The sequence below is a fragment of the Prosopis cineraria genome, unplaced genomic scaffold (genome assembly GCF_029017545.1).
Source record: "Prosopis cineraria cultivar Desert tree isolate PC_DT_omini unplaced genomic scaffold, ASM2901754v1 PC13, whole genome shotgun sequence".
Lineage (NCBI taxonomy): Eukaryota > Viridiplantae > Streptophyta > Magnoliopsida > Fabales > Fabaceae > Prosopis > Prosopis cineraria.
In genome coordinates this window covers 32,593,498-32,610,319 of record NW_026555344.1, presented here as the reverse complement: position 1 = coordinate 32,610,319, position 16,822 = coordinate 32,593,498, and the positions used below count along the sequence as shown (strand labels likewise).

The window sequence follows — 16,822 nt, the reverse complement described above, 5'->3', positions numbered from 1 at the left end:
TCTCCATTTGCCATAAAAATAATTTAAATAAAATATAAATTGGGAAAATTTTTTTATTTATAATTTAAGGTCATTACAATTTCAAATAAAAAAGGCACAAAACAAATATAATTCTATTCCTCAAATCTACTAAACTTTTGCTTCTATGAAAAGAAATAAAGGCTTGAGAGCATCAAGTAGGAGCTAGGTTTAAACCTACTTTTGAAATAGGGCGATGACAGAACATATAGTCTGAATTCAAGTGAGAAAAAGAAGCGGAATTGCACCAAAGAAAGATGCCACCTTCCAGGAAGTGCTCAAATATTGTTGTTTAAATATTGCTTTGTGCTTGTGATAAGGGTTATCATAAAACTCGTTTAGTTCTGCAAATAGAGACCTATAGTACTTCCAATCTACTTCGGTAACATTTCTATCCAGTCTCGTAGCTACAAAAGCCAATGCACCATCCTCCTCCAAAAAGTTATCCACAATTCCCTTCTCAACAAGCAGTTCAACATCTTTCCCCGTGTTGAGAAGATAATGCAAGAGGATTATGTAATCAGTCACGGTTCTCGACAAAAGAGGGTGACATTGCTCAAATGCAACTACATTTCTGAGTATGGTCTCAGTCACATCTTCAAACACAATTTTTGGGACTTTCAACACTCCTTTTGAATATTGCAGCTCCATTAAGCTTGGATCATCTTCCTTGACCTCAAATATAATTCCTGCATCATGTAGTTTACTTGCACTAAATATAGGCTTGGGATCAGTTGTTCTAACATTATCTTCTCTTGGTGGTCCATCATGTCGTGCGTAGAAGATTCTTAGCATATCACACAAGTGATGCACTTTCACTGTACCATCGGGTAGTCTAGGAAGGTGGTGTTGAATGAAATATTCAAATGTAAACTTTTTGCGAAGTTTTACATTATTAATTATATCAGGCAGGATTGCCTTCGAAAAATAGATGAAAGTAATCAATAAAAATGAACACCCATTATTGTAGCCAGTGGGAAAAGCTAGGTCATATAGCTTTTGAAGAACAAAAAAGGTAGTTGATTTTCAAGTAAAATCAAGTCCGCACTTATATTATCCACTGACCATGGCTTGGTAGGCCAAGGGTCATGATCCAATGCTTCTTGAAGAAAGTGTTCAATGGTGAAGCAAGCATCAATTAGAATTATGCTTACAAATACATCACTGGTCATTGATATGGTCTCTGAATAAGAGCGTCGGATTTCACCTTCCTTATTTCTTATAGCTTCAACATAATACCCCAATGAATTTCCCGAAATCCTGTTCAAAAATTGATTTAGGAAAACCAATTTGATCTTTTCCATTGATTCCAATTTTCCATCTCCATGGTGATATGGACCAATGGAAACCATAGTAGGAGTGTAGGCTGCTTCATTCATTTTTCGAAGTTTTGGGGGCACTCTATAGATACAACAACTTGATGCTGTGGGCAGATCCAAATGATATATAGCTTCTAACTTTTCTTTCAAGGAGCTTATTATCAAATCAGAATTTTGCAAAGAAATTTGTTGACTCTGCATTCTCTAGGACAATTTGGGGCACAGGCTGGAAATAAAAATATTAAAAAAGAATATTTCAGTTTCTTCAAATAAGGGGCCTATTGTTTGGTTTTTATTCTTTTTTTTTAAGAAAAAAACTGTTTTGTGATATAGTTTTCAAAATTATTTTTCAAAACAAAATAGAATAAAAATTTGATAGTGATGATTGCAAGCAGTTAATGGTAATTATTTATAATAGAAATTGGTCAAGCTAATTATATTTTACAATAATAAAATGTAGTGTGTTTTGACAACAAGACAAATAAAATGAAAACAATTTCAAGATGTTTCAATTTTAAAAAAAATTAAAAAAAAGAGAACAATTTTGAAAACAATTAAATCCAAAACACTTATCTAAATTGAGTTTTTTTAAAAAAAAAACAAAAAACATTTTTGAAAACAGAAGCCAAACTAGCCCATAATATAATTGAGATGAAGATTGGAATAAAGAGATAGTATCTCACAACTTAGCATATATAGCTGGTATGAATTTAATTGCTGAAATTACAAGACATTCAATAAATTAAAGGATAAAAGAAATAGATAATTAACCTGATGATGCCTTGATAAATCTTCAGGAAATTAAAGAGCACAGAATTGAACAGAAAAGTAAAGTCTTGATCAGAGGGTGTTGATTAATTGCTTTAGGCCTTGAAGGCTGTATATAGTATTCAAGTCAGCATCAAGTCTTCGCTGAGTTTAATAATACATACATTAATACCGACAAACTTGATAATTCAACCAAAGTCATAGTTGGAAAGGTACATAATTGAAAGTTTATCCTTATAAATGGATTGAATTTAACTTTTGAATCTCATATTGAAGATTGACAACATAAAAATGAATAAAGAGAAAATACAAATTTCAAAATGTGTGTGTGTGTGTGTGTGTGTAAAAGGAAGGAGCTCATGGTAAATAAAAGAGATAATAACTAATTACCTGATGCTTTGATTGATCTTCAGGAAATTAAAGAGAAGAGCAGATAGTGCAGATCACAAACAAACAGCTATATAGCATATATATGAAATCTACTTCTCACTTCTATGCATTATATAGGAGTCAGGTCGACCTCATGTCTTTGCTTAAAAGGCTCCACTTAATTTGAACATCAAGCCACGCCAATCCTCTTGTTCTTATTAGCTTTTTCTTTTTCTTGTTTTTTTCCCTTTTCCTTTACTTTTCCCTTTTTATATTTTTTATTTTTAGGGAAGATAAATGTACCATACATGCCAAATTCTCGATAGAAGCTGTCAAATATTGTTTTGTGACTCAATGTGTTTCGTCGCTTGACATATTTTAGGTCTGAGAGGTGTTGATCAGTTTAAATTGCGATCATCACCACAGTATTGTTTATGATATAATCTAAAACATATTTAACAAACAGTTTGTAATACAAATCCACGCAAGCAGCAGCTAAAGAAAACTTTAATGTAACTCATCCTGTTGATTTTGAATTATTCAGTTTATAGTCTATACATGAACTTGACATTTATATTAATAAGAAAATACAAGAAAATATATGTAATCACATCTAGTTAAAGATAATACAAGAAAAGAGATCATTATTATTAACCTTATGATTTGAATAATTAATGTGTGGCCAGGTAACTAGAGTACTAGGTAGCACCCATCACAAACATTGCATCCTTCTTATCTCCATCGGAATCTTCAAACACCATGATCTAATTTTTATAACAAATCAGGGACCTAGTTAATGAACTGGGCAACCTTAATTTTCTGAGAAAGATATTTACATCCTTCTCTCTTTATTATTATTTTTTTCCTCTTCTTTCTTTTGATTGAATAAGAAATTATAGAAAAGCTAACTGCCAGTAATAAGCTAGGCATAGTCATTATGCGCATCAAATCTGGTTCATATATATATATATATATATATAATTATTATGATTAACTAATTTTTGTAAACTATGTGATACAGTTTTTCTCTCTTATATATAAAAACAGAGAAAATATATATATATATATATATATATATATACTTGCTTTTATTTAAGCTAATTCTAATTTAGAATCCAGATCCATTAAAGTTCTTTGTCTGATCCTTGATATAAAGAACTTGATATATACTTGATGGCACTTTTCTTATGGACAGTTGAAATTTTTAAACTTTTAAAATTAGGATTGGATATTTTTTAAAAAAATTTAGGGATTAAGTTTTAATCAAGTCAAAAATTATAGAAACCAAATGATTAATTTTTTCATATTTTTATGAGCAAATAAATATAAAATTAATACCGTTTTATACTATATATTATTTAAGAAAAAATAACCAATCCTAATTTTAAAAGTTTAAAAATTTCAACTGTCCATAAGGAAAGTGCCATTAAAGTATATATCAAGTTCTTTATATGGAAAGTTTAAAAATTCCTTATGTCCCTATCCATCTACGTGAATTTCAACTTACTTGCTGATTAGATATCCACCATTCTCAGGCAAAGTATATATGTAGCAATCAAGAGGAAGATGACATTGTTCAAACGCAACCTCAAGTCTTTAATTACATTCATTTATTTTATGCTTTCAATGGCATCATCGCTTCGCTTGCACCTGTAACTGTATATTCCTTACTGCGCATCATATAATGGAGGGAAACCGAAGAAATACTCATTTAGATCACAATTTGCCATATAAATGTTAAGTAATGGTAGTTAATAATAGCAAAACATTATTTTAATCTTTTTGTCAATATATTCATGAACAGCTGATATTGGTTTTTTCTAACAACATTAGTTAAAAAAATAAACAAGTATTGATAAAATAAATATGGGAAAATTTAATTTACACGTCCTTCTAAATAAATTTAATTTAATCTTCAGTGACTAGTATATTTAATCAAACAAGTTATAAGAGGTTAATTAAAATAAAAAAAAACTATAGAAACCTAATTCCAAATCGATGTAAACAAGAAGAACTTGTAGATTACTTTTCTCAATAAATATTCAAGGACAAAAAGATGCATTTTTTTAACATCCATTCATTGTATCCTTTTCTTGGAGTGAGAGTTGATTTCAATATATAAAAATGATTATATTATTCCTTCCTTATAAATGAAAGGCTTTATAAACGACGTCGAAGAGTCTATGTTATATATACTTTGACATATAAATTTCGAAGATAGCTGATAATTGTCAATGATCTGAAAAAGTTATTTAAATATTTTATCTACCCATGACAAATACTTTATTAAATTTTATTATCCACGGTTTGATCAAACGAATATCGTTGGATAGAAAATGTCTATTTTTTCCTTGGACGTACATTTAAGACCATAAGAAGTTCTAATTATTCTGATCATAACTAATCCTACATCAGTTGTCGTCCACTCTTGAAATTTCGGGTACATGATTGAAAAGTTTAGTCTCATTGTAAATTGATTGAATTAAACTTTCAATCTTATCTTCAAGATTGACTGCATGAGTTATAAAATAATAAAGACATAATACAAATTCCAAAATTTGTATGTGTGGGTGTTTTAAAAACAGAGCCAAATTAGATGGTCAAATAGCCAGCCAGATTCATTAACGGTTCGAACCATAAAATTGTTTTCATAGTTGAAGCAATTTAAACCAAAGTTGAGCTGCCATTGATTCAGAATCTAAAATGATTTCAAGAAAATCAGACAAGTCTGAACCTGATATATACAAACAATGATCATCTGAAATCCACTTTTAACCTTGTTAGTTGATGGAGTTAGTTCTAAGGTTATAGCCTTATATGTATAGCTGTTTTTTTTTTTTGGGCCAAAATAGGTATAGCTATTTTTGATTTCTGATTATTTTGTTCATTAACTCAAAATTAGCGTATGTAAGAAGAGAGCATAACGAATCACGTTTTTTTTTAAGGCACTACTTTTTTCATTCCCCACGCACATTCTCCGGGACAATTTGGTTCATAGCTGAAAATTACAAGATTTTATAAATAGTAAATATATCCAATTCCTAATTCCTTCCGGTATATATAATTGAAAAGTATGTCCTTTTTGTTGCTAGAACTAAACTTTTGCATCTGATCAAGACTGACTGAGTTATAGAATGGAATGAAGAGATATCAAAAAGATTTGAAAATAATTCGCACATATACATAAAGATATATATATATATATATATATATTACAAGCTTAATTGCTAAAATTACAAGACATTCAAGAAAATAAAGGACGATAAAACAGAAGAGATAATTAACCTGATGATGCCATCCTCAGGAAATTAATTGAAGGCTAAGACTATCAGATCTCATTGATTTTGGATTATGTGAAGTGATCTTTTCAATCATGTACTTGAAATTTTAAGAGAGAAGAGAAATTGAACAGCTAAGACTATCAGATCTCGGTAGTCTTGGCTATGGATTAACTGCTTGAGGCCTGAATCTGAATGCATTATATAGCATTCAAGTCAATCTCAAGTCTTCTTCAATACTGACAAACTTGGCAATTCAACCAAGGCGTACTGAAAATGAGACGTGGGGTGCACGTTTAACGGCAGCACGATAAGCTTTTAATGTCAGGAGCCCATTACCACATTTGCTGATGCGAGGCCCAGAAAAAATGGGAAAATGATAGTCAAGTCCCAAAAAATTAATTTTATATCAGTCAAGTCTCAAGTAATTCTAAAAGGCCAATGAAGTCCCCAAGTCCTTAAGTGGTATTTTGATATAATGGAAAAAGACAAAAATATCCTTATTTGGCCAGTGAATTTGAGCTTGGTCGTTCTTTTCTCTGCCCTAGAGATCTCTTGCAACTGAGTAGAGAAGAGCTGTCCATTCCTTCCTTGCCCTACCGTCAGCAACATACACTGGCGATCGTTCTCTTTTCTGCCCTAAGCAATCACTTGCAACTGAGTAGAGGAAAGTTGTTGATCTCTTCTTTTCCATAACCACTAGTGACAAACACCAGCGATCAAGTGAATAGGGAAGCTGTTTATCTCTTCTTTTTCTTCTCTCTGCTGTAAGTCTATATGTTCGGCCGGACATTGCGAGCTGGTGCTTCTCATCTTTATTATTTAGGGCAGAGATTTTGCATCTACCATTTTGTATGCTATTCCTCCTAATTATATTTCCTTTTTTGATCAATTTTGCCCGCATAATTTCTAATGCATTTGCTTTGTTGTCTTTATCGATTTTGCCCGCATAATTTTTATATGGCTGTCACCATTATATGGCTATCACTATATAACATTATATACTTGAGATGCGGGGCAGGTCCTATAAGAACTATCTAAAGTTTTCAATATAAAAACTAAGTTTTTGTTTCCATTTGTTAATATAGTGGTTTTAATTCGATCTACCGCAGATAATTTGTAGACAATGACATGTGAGAAGTTGGGCCTTATATTGCTATAGGAGCCAATTACTTCATGCTTTCGATATCTCGTCAAGCTCAATTGATACCATCTTTGCTTTCATCGTCATTTTTTCATCCACCACTGCTGTTGCAACCACAAACACCATACTTACAAGCAAACCACTGTCACGGCTGTCGCCGCCACCACTATCACCTCTCCCTTGCATTTTGCTAATATTACCTCAAACCTTTGTTAACATCACCAGTATTTTTACCAACAATTGAATTTTGTGCTGACTAGACTTGTGCTCTTCATCTCCACTTGTTATGCAATTTGATGTGTTTTACATTGATACACTAAACACATGACAGTATGTAGATTTGTACAATGAATAGCATACATAATACTATTCTTTGCTGCTTGCTTATGCTATTAGGTCTTGTTTTATATTGTTTAGTTGGGCTATTACAAAGTGATGTGATGCCCTACAGTTGCTAAGTGTTGCTTTTGGAGTGGTTTATGGATCTCCATGGTGGCTCATGGCTCTGATTTTCAAGTAATTGCCTTGGATTTTACAGTATGCTGGATCATCTTGGGATGAGCTAAAGCACATAAGACAACCAGTCGGGTTCTTGGTAAGTGTATCTTGTATTTTCTATATGAATAATTTCAAGAAAGCTGTAGAATATAAACAATATCAAGGAGATGAAAGTAATTAGGCACATATTTATACCATGTTAGATTCTAAAATTGAAGTCATCATAGGTCCTGGTGCTGCTACATTTGCACTAATGTTATCTTTTGCCTATTCTATTGCCAAGTTCTTTGTAACTTCGTTCATAGCCCCAGAATGAAACTATGCATATTAGTTACCTTTGCTTTTGATTTTTTATACATAGGCTATGAGTTTAAAGCATAACATGATGTAGATAGTGCATTAATTTAAGACATATAGTGTTTGAAGCTAGCTTTAAGTATTGTATCATACCTAACATAAATGATTAGATACACTGCTTTGTTTTTTGAAATATGGATATTTTTCAGCTTTCTGTGTCAATTTTCTCAAGCTTACCTTGATATATATATTATAGTCAACTGTGGTGAGGGATAGCAAAAATACCTTTAGATGCTGTGTAGGCAGACAAGAGAGGTAGAGCTTTCACACCAAAAATAGAGGAGATAAAAATTATGTTACCATATCCCGTTGCTATTGAGGTCATAAAATTGTTACTTGTATTAAATTTACTGCCAATGCCAGCTAAACTGGCAATACTATTGATGTTATAGAAAAGAACAAAACTCAGTTATAAGTAACTCAACTGCAAGTTTTAAAACCCTTAAATCCTCTAGTTTAATCATGACCTTATGGATGGTGGGAGTGTCAGTATTGAGGGTTTTTATTGCATATCACCTTATGAATGGTGCCCTTCAAGTACTCCTAAAAGTCAAAAAACTGAATTTAGGTCATTAATGGATTGGATTGCAAATAGATTCTAGAGAAACCAAGATGATTTCTTTCTTAAGCATAAATGTTCAAAAGGTACCTTTAGTAATCACAGTGGCCTGATGTTTTCAAAAATGACCACTATTAATATGTTAAAATTGAGCATGCGTCTAACTCTGGCTGCAGTATCAGGTGTGATAAACTACTTGCAATTTATGCTATCCCTTTTCTCCTTCTTCATATTTGCCAAAATTTTAATTAATCTAACAAAAGTTGCCACCCTACATGTTCACTATTCCATAACAGTGTATCTATATGTGGTGTGTTTTTGGGTGTAACATTTGGTTGAATCTGTTTCATTTGCTTTTATTGTAGACCAGAAAAAAGTAATTTGCAACTAAGACACTAAGAAATTATGGACAACAAGAAAGCTACAACAAAAAAGAAGTCTGGATACGACAACTTCAAGAAAGAGTTTTTAAAAAATGAAGGAAAATTTAGTGGTCTTATAGAAGCTAATGATTCAATGCGAGAAAGTTGGCGAAAATTATCTATATAACGTGTATTTCCTGCCAATTGAAATAGCTGGGCTACTACTTATATTACTTTAATCATATGGTGATCCAATTCAATGTAACAAATGAATCATGGAATTTTCTAATTTTATTATTATTTTAGGACAAGTGAAGCGATATAAAACACTCTTTGTAACTATCAAGCAAGCTGAACAAGCAACCAAATCAATTATATATAGCCAATGTTGTAACTGTTTGTCAAAATTTTGGATGGGGTAACTATTGAATTTCTTAAGAAAGTTATTGTTCTAGGACAAAGCTTCAGTAATTTGGAACTGAGACACCCAATTTTGCAACTTCATTAGGAAAATTTTACAACTGGTACTCAAAATTTTAGATCGAAGAACCATTAAATTCCTACAAGAGTTAAATCTTTTATGACATGGCTCCAGTAATTTGCAACTGAGACACTAAATTTTACAACTTCTTTGGCAATAATTTACAACTCGTACACGAAATTTTGGATCAAAGAACTATTAAATTCTTACAAGAGTTATTCTAGTAGGACAACATTCCAGTATTTTGCAACTGAGACACTAAGTTTTCCAACTTCCTTAGGAATAGTTTGCAACTGGTACTTGAAATTTTGGATCGAAGAACTATTAAATTTTTAGAAAAGTTAAATCTTTTAGGACAACGTTCCAGTTATTTGCAATTGAGACACCAAATTTTAACTATTTGAAACTGGTAGTCGATATGTTGGATCGAAGAACTATTAAATTCCTACAAGAGTTATTTTTTTAGGACAATATTCCAGTAATTTGCAACTGAGACACCAAATTTTGCAACTTCCTTAGGAACAATTTGCAATTGGTATTCAAAATTTTGGATCAAAGAACTATTAGATTCCTATAAGAGTTATTCTTTTAGGACAACGTTCCAGTATTTTGCAACTAAGATACCAAATTTTGCAACTTCCTTGGGAATAATTTGCAACTTGTACATAAAATTTTGGATTGAAGAACTATTTAATTTTTGAACTTGCAAACTTACCAAATTATTTTTGGACATGACTCCAGTCATTTACAATTAACATACTAAATTTTGCAACTTCCTTACGAATAATCTCCTACCTCTGATCGAAATTTTAAAACGAAACCCTTTTATTGATCACAAAAGATGTGAATTGTACATGTAAGAAATATGTATTAATTCATCTAATGCATCTGTACATATTAGCTGTCCACATACACAAAAGCATGAACTTGGATTTACAAACGAGGAGTTGGTATGTACTAAAAAAATCCCCTAATAATACCAATATATATCTACATAAACCTATATATGTCAACTAAATCCAAGTTGATCTAATCTCATATTATAGAAACATCAACTTGGATTTACAAAAAAGGGGCTGCTATATGCAAAAAAAAACCCTAAAACTACCCATATGTGTATGTCACTCAAATCCAAGTTCATGTGGTAACCCATTTACAGTAACATCAACTTGGATTTGAATTTCTACACCTCTTCTGTGTATGACCTACTTCATGGCAGCGAGAACAATGATAAAGCTTCTTTTGTTGATGTTGAGACTCGATCCTCACACGACGAGGTCTGCCAGCTAGTTGAGATGTTCTAGGAGGCAGCAAAAAGGTTTGGTTCATGAGCTCAGACAATGTCAATGTATTTGGCTTTGGGATGTCATGGGTCTCAACAGGATGCATAATGCAACTATATATTTTCTCCTTTCACTTTGTTGCATTTAGCTCAGGCATTGGTGTTGGGATACTTTGCATTGCACATGGTAGAACTTCAAGATCTTGTGTAGCATGTGAATTCTCAGCTGAACATCCTGCTCTGCATTTCCATTCAAATCATGTTTATTACTACTATTCATATTCATATTAGCATAATATTAATCATACAACTATTAAAAAAACTTACCCATCAATTGAATCTCTTGTTGCTTCTGTACTTTGCTGTATCTTCCCAATGATGTACACATGAGCAAAATTATCATTCAATTTCATTAATTGATTTATCCCTTCATCATCTTTAAGGTCTAAAAGAGCATTACAATCAAACTTTAATGTGTACTTCAACTCTATTCCTTTTAAATCACAATTCAAGCATGATGAAATTAACCTAACAAGTCCTTCAAGAAACATTCATTCTCTAATTATTCTTCCATTATAACTACCCCCATCATAATGCATTTTCTCATGCATATATTTTACAATATCTCCACCAAAATGAAAATAATAAAAAATTTCCTTTAAACAACTTTTTTCTATCATACCCAATAATATCAACCTACAATAAACAAAATAAAATGTAATAATATATCACTTAGAAACAAGTTACTTTTGACATAAGTGATTTTTGCATCAGTGAGACATTGACAACGTTCCATCTTAAAATATGGACACTCGATGATAAATTCTTACACTTTCAGTTGCAAAATGTCGAATCTTTATGCCAAATCTTTAGAGACGTGAAATAAAAAAAAATATTTCATGTTCAGTTGCAAAAAAGCGTTCCATCTTCTTCCTTACGAGAGCCATTTTGCAAGAAATCAGACCTTAATGGAGTCAACTTTTTTGTTCAGATGCAGGGATTTGCAAAAAAAAAAAACATGTCTAAACGCACCAGCCAAACAAACTCAGCAGAGAATAAAGCTTCCTTGAGTCAATAATTAAGGCAACTCCACCTCTTCCAAGCACAACTCTATTTTAGGAATGGGTATTCTTCAACGTGCAACTACAACACTTACATGCAGCTCTCATTAATGGCGGGAAAGAGAAAAATCGAGAGAGAAATGCTGGAGCTGATGAGTGTACATGTTATATTTAATCATAAGGGCATTTTCATCATTTCTATCAGAACTCTGATTTGTGAAAAACAGCATGGGACTTTATTGGCCTTTTAGAATTACTTGGGACTTAACTATTATAAAATTGGTCCTTTGGGACTTAATTGTCATTTTTCCAAGAAAAAATAACGGATAGGAGTGATAAGCAGAAGATGGACCAAGACTCAATGGGCTTTTAAGTTGAGTTTTTTTTTTTAATCTGGTGTAGTTTTCTTAAAAAAAATACTTTGTTGATTAAAATGTTCATCTCAGCACTAGTTAAACACACCAGTACAAACATGACGGTATTAGTAGACATGTCAGCTATTTTGACACCGTTTGCTACCAGGTGATTATTTGATCACCATTGCTAACAATAATACTGGCAAGTAACTTATATTTGTTTTAATAATATCTTATTAAAATATATTAATAATTTAATATAATTATTATTTATAGATCTCCACACACAATTTACAAGAAAACTTTTGATATTTAGAAATTCTCAATAAAATTAAAACTTAACCACTTTGTTTGTGATTTAAAAGTGAATATGCATTTTGCAGCAACCATAAATTTTTAAAGGAGGACTTATAAATTTTGGATGAAGACTAATAATTTAGTACGCTATTAGGAAAACTACCTAATTGGGCTTGATAATGTTTGAATTTAATCCAATCAAATAGTCTCATAAAAAAAAAAAACATTTATATATAAATCTCAGATACACTAGTTAAACTGTTAATTTTTAAAAGAGGATTTATAAATTTTAAAATAATATTCAAGAAAAACTTGCACTGTTTTCAATTGTTAGAGGAGAACATTACATTAAAAATATTTAGGATCTTAAATACTTCTAGATCTATAATTTAAGAGTAAAATTACTGTTTAACCCTATATACCATATGGCCCCTAATTTTATGAACCAAAACATATATAACATTTAAAATCAAAAAGGGAAATGGAATGAAGAAAATATGATGATTGTGAAATAATTTGAAAAGTGACTTGAATATTTTATCCACATTAATTCTTTAACAGCAGGTTAATACTCTTTGTTTGTTTTGGTCTACCAGCATTTGAACCTATGTCAATGTTAACGATAATTTATGTTGTGGCTTGGTGGTGAATAATACTCGAAACCATCCTTTATAAGCAGGAAATTTTTAATTTGTAAAACATGTCGAAATCAATTTCTGTCCCTCAAATTTTAGATAAATTTTCAGTTTTGGTCCCCCACATGTGATCATTTCTGGATTCGTCCCCGGTGATGAAAGCGTTTTGTTTTCCCAAGTCAAGCCATGAGTTTGAATCCAGGCATATATTCTCATCAATGTCATATACAAACAACAATAATAAGTATCCTCTTTCCCGTCAATTGAGGATACAAGTTTTATCTTTATGCGTGTTTGCTACTAGTCGTAATTTTTTTTTTGTCTTGTTTGTTTTATTTTCCTCCAGCTGAAGCACTGCTCATAATTTTATTAAATATTTGACTTTTTTATTTAAAAAAATACAAAACAACAAAGACAGTGAAATAAACGTCGTTGAAACAAATATCATCCGTAAAAAAAAATGCATTTGTCAACATTTATGAGAGTAATCTATCTATCTATTATATTCCTCAAATGCATTTGATTGGTTGTTGAAAAATTTACTTAAAAATATTAAATATAATGATAAATGATAATTTTATATATTTTTATCCTTTTAATTTAGACTTTTAAATATTTATTTGAGGCTAATTAAGTTTAATTGATATTATTTGATTTTATTAGCCAATATTCAGTTTTGAGATTTTAATTAAATAAATCTTTGATTTTAAAATATAAATAATATCTTTAATATTTTTGCACAGTTACTATTTAATTTTATTTTATTTGTGCAGATCTTTTAGATTCAATTTGAAAGATATTAATAAAGATTATTTTAGATAAGAAGAATATGAGCATGCTTGAAGATCAAATCAAAAATTAAATTTTTAAAAATTTTTTAAATTTATTTTGAGTTATTTAGTGTAGTTTTTAATTAGGGTTATTTAAGGTAGTTTTATCTTTTTAATAAATTATTAGTTTTTATTAATAAAGAAAGGGAGAGAAACGCACACGCACAGGAACGCCTCATCGCCTTTATTTATAAAGGCCGCACAGGAGACACAAAGGGAGATATATAAATCATGACTGGACGGCGAAAAAAATCGGAGAGGAAGTAAAGAATCAGAGGCGACGTTGCTGTTTTGTTTTTAGTTTCACGGAGAGTTACTTTTTTTAGTGTCATCAATCATAAATTATAATTTTAAATTTTAATCAGAATTTTTAATATTTAAAAAAAATTTTATTTTAGTTTTATTCTAATTTTCTCTTCTTCTCTCTACCTTTGAATTTCATGTTTTAATTGCTATTGCTAATTAAAGTAGCTTTATTGCATAATTTTTGGGTTATAAATTTTATTTGAGGTTTTGATTGCTATAATCGATTGATATAGTATTGTAAGAGTAATTTGGCCTGGCTTAGGTGATTATCCATGCTTTGTTTATGGTGTGACTAACTTAAAACAGTTGTTAGGTTGTGAGTTAAGGGAGATTTCAATTAATCTATAACTTAATTTTTTGTTTAATTCTTGAATGATAATTCAAAAAATATATAATAAAATCAGAATAAAAAGTTAAATAAAATTAATTTAATTTGTGGACGAGGAAGATTAAATTTAGGTGGTTGGGTTGTGGTTGATTGCGCTGCTTGTTCTTGATAATTTTCTTAGTTGAATTTCCTCTATTTATTTATTTCTAATTTAGTTTTTAATTTCATCATAAAAAAAATCCCTACTTTTTAACTTTTCATTATCATAATTCAAATAGTTACTCTATTGACTCTTAAGGAGACAACCTAGGTAGTGCTTTACTGCAAAATTTAGTTTTTATTAATTTTGGTGCTATTCGACAGTAGTGTCAAAATTTTGGCGCAGTTGTCGGGGAAGTGAAAGGTGTTAACTTTTTGAGTTTGGTTGTTAGTTTTTTTTTCTTTCTCATTATTTTATTTTTTATTTTTTTCAGATTTATTATTTTTTCCTTACTTGTTTTAGGTGTTTTTCATTGCTTTTTTGGTTTATTAGTGCATGACAAGATCTTTGCAAGATAAATTAATTGATTTGAACTATGAGATTAAGAGAACTTGTCGTAATAACCATAAGAATCAAAAGCACCGTAAAATTGGGGATAGTGTGATTGCTGAAATTTTGTCTGAATTGATTGTTAGTGTTATTAGTGATTCTAAATTTGACTTTGACTCTACAGTTAAGTTGGAAAACATGGATGAAAATAATAATGGTAATAGGACAATTAAAGAATTGCTGCCCCTAATGCGCACTATCAAAAATTTGTGCATTCAATATCCTAATTTAGATGCAAATGCTAGTTTTGAATTGAAATTTGGTTTAGTACATTTGCTACCTAAATTTCATAATCTTGCAGGAGAAGACCTGAACAGGAACTTGAAGGAATTTCATATTGTGTGCTCTATCATGAAGCCTTAAGGAGTTTCAGAAGAGCAAATCAAATTAAGGGCTTTTCCTTTTTCATTAGATGGAGTTGCAAAAGATTGGTTATATTACTTGCAACCAGGTGCCATTACCTCTTAGAATCAAATGACATAGTTATTCTTGGAAAAATTCTTCCTTGCCTCTCACACAGCAGCAATTAAAAAGATATTTGTGGGATTTGTCAGATGACTGGGGAGACATTTGATGAATATTGGGAGATATTTAAGATATTTAAGAAATTATCAAATACCTGATTAGTAGCTTGTTCAACATTTTTTTGAAGGTCTTTTACCAACAAATAGGTGGTTTGTTGATGCCACAGCTAGTGGTGCTTTGGTAGAACTTACTCCAATTGATGCCATGAATCTCATCTCTAAGATGGCACAGAATTCTTAACAATTTAGTACTCGAGCTAACCAAGCGGTCAAAGGAGTGAATGAGATTCAAACACCACAATATGATCCTAAATTTGAGAACAAGATGGAGGAGATCTCTAGCATGGTTAGGCATATTGCCTTAACACAACAAAAATTAATAAATTCACCAGTAGTGCTAACTTTTCAACAGGCAAATCCTTCACAAACGTGTGCACAACCTCAATTTTATAATCCTCAATAAGCTATTGCATCTTCTACTACCTCTATGTGGCATCTATTATTTGGCCACACACACTACTGATCAATGTCCACAGTTGGATGACAGAGTTGAGAATTGTGTTAGGATTTTTCCAACTAGATCTATGCAACAGGGCCAAAAATATGATCCTTTCTCTAACACTTATAATCCAAGGTAGAGATATCACCCTAATTTCAGATATGGAGGAAGTCAACAACACCAATATAATGCTACAAGTCAAAATTCACAGCCTATATAAGGAATGAGGCAATCTACTCCTATTCAAGGGTCTAAAAATGATGGACCAAGTCTAAAAGAGTTAATGAAGCAAATGGCAACTAATAACATTCAATTTCAACAATGTATTGAGACAGTAATCTAAAAATTGGAGAATCAAATTGGGCAGTTGTCTACCTTCATTAATGAATTGAAGAGTCAAGGTTTTGGAAAGTTGCCTTCTTAAACAGTTGTAAATCCTAATTGCAGTAATGTTAGTGCCATCTCTCTTAGAAGTGAAAAAGAGCCTCTAGAGCCCTTCACAATATCCATTAAGAATAAGTCAGTTGTAGCAAAAACACAAGTCATACTTGAGGAGTCTAATGAAGAAAAGGAACTAAGAAAGATCCTTCCATTTCCAAATAGGGAGACTCAAAGCAAGAAGTTAAAGGATGCTGAATTAGAGAAAGAAGTGCTTGATGTTTTCAAAAAAGTTAAAGTCAATATTCCCCTTTTGGAGGCAGTAAAGCAAATTCCTAAATATGTAAAGTTCTTGAAAGACCTATGCACGAACAAGAGAAGATTTAAAGCTAATGAGAAGGTCAATCTAGGAAGAAATGTATCAGCTTTATTCCATATAGGAATGCAGTGCCAACCCCCATGCCCTTAAAACGTAAAGATCCGAGAAGTTTCACTATACCCTGTACTATAAAAAATTTAGAATTTTCTAATGCTTTGATTGATCTTGGTACAGCGATAAATGTTATACCCAAGTCTCTATTTTC

The 16,822-nt window shown here is 31.1% G+C and overlaps 1 protein-coding gene across 1 annotated transcript; it reads right to left on the bottom strand.

The window, feature by feature from the left end:
* Positions 1-237: 237 nt before the first annotated feature.
* On the bottom strand, positions 238-1,397 carry LOC129290023 (putative UPF0481 protein At3g02645). Its single transcript, XM_054926747.1, has 2 exons — positions 1,173-1,397; positions 238-936 (listed from the first exon to the last, which is right to left on the bottom strand). Exons 1-2 carry the CDS (start codon positions 1,395-1,397, stop codon positions 238-240), a joined length of 924 nt encoding a protein of 307 aa, XP_054782722.1.
* Between the last annotated feature and the right edge of the window lie 15,425 nt (positions 1,398-16,822).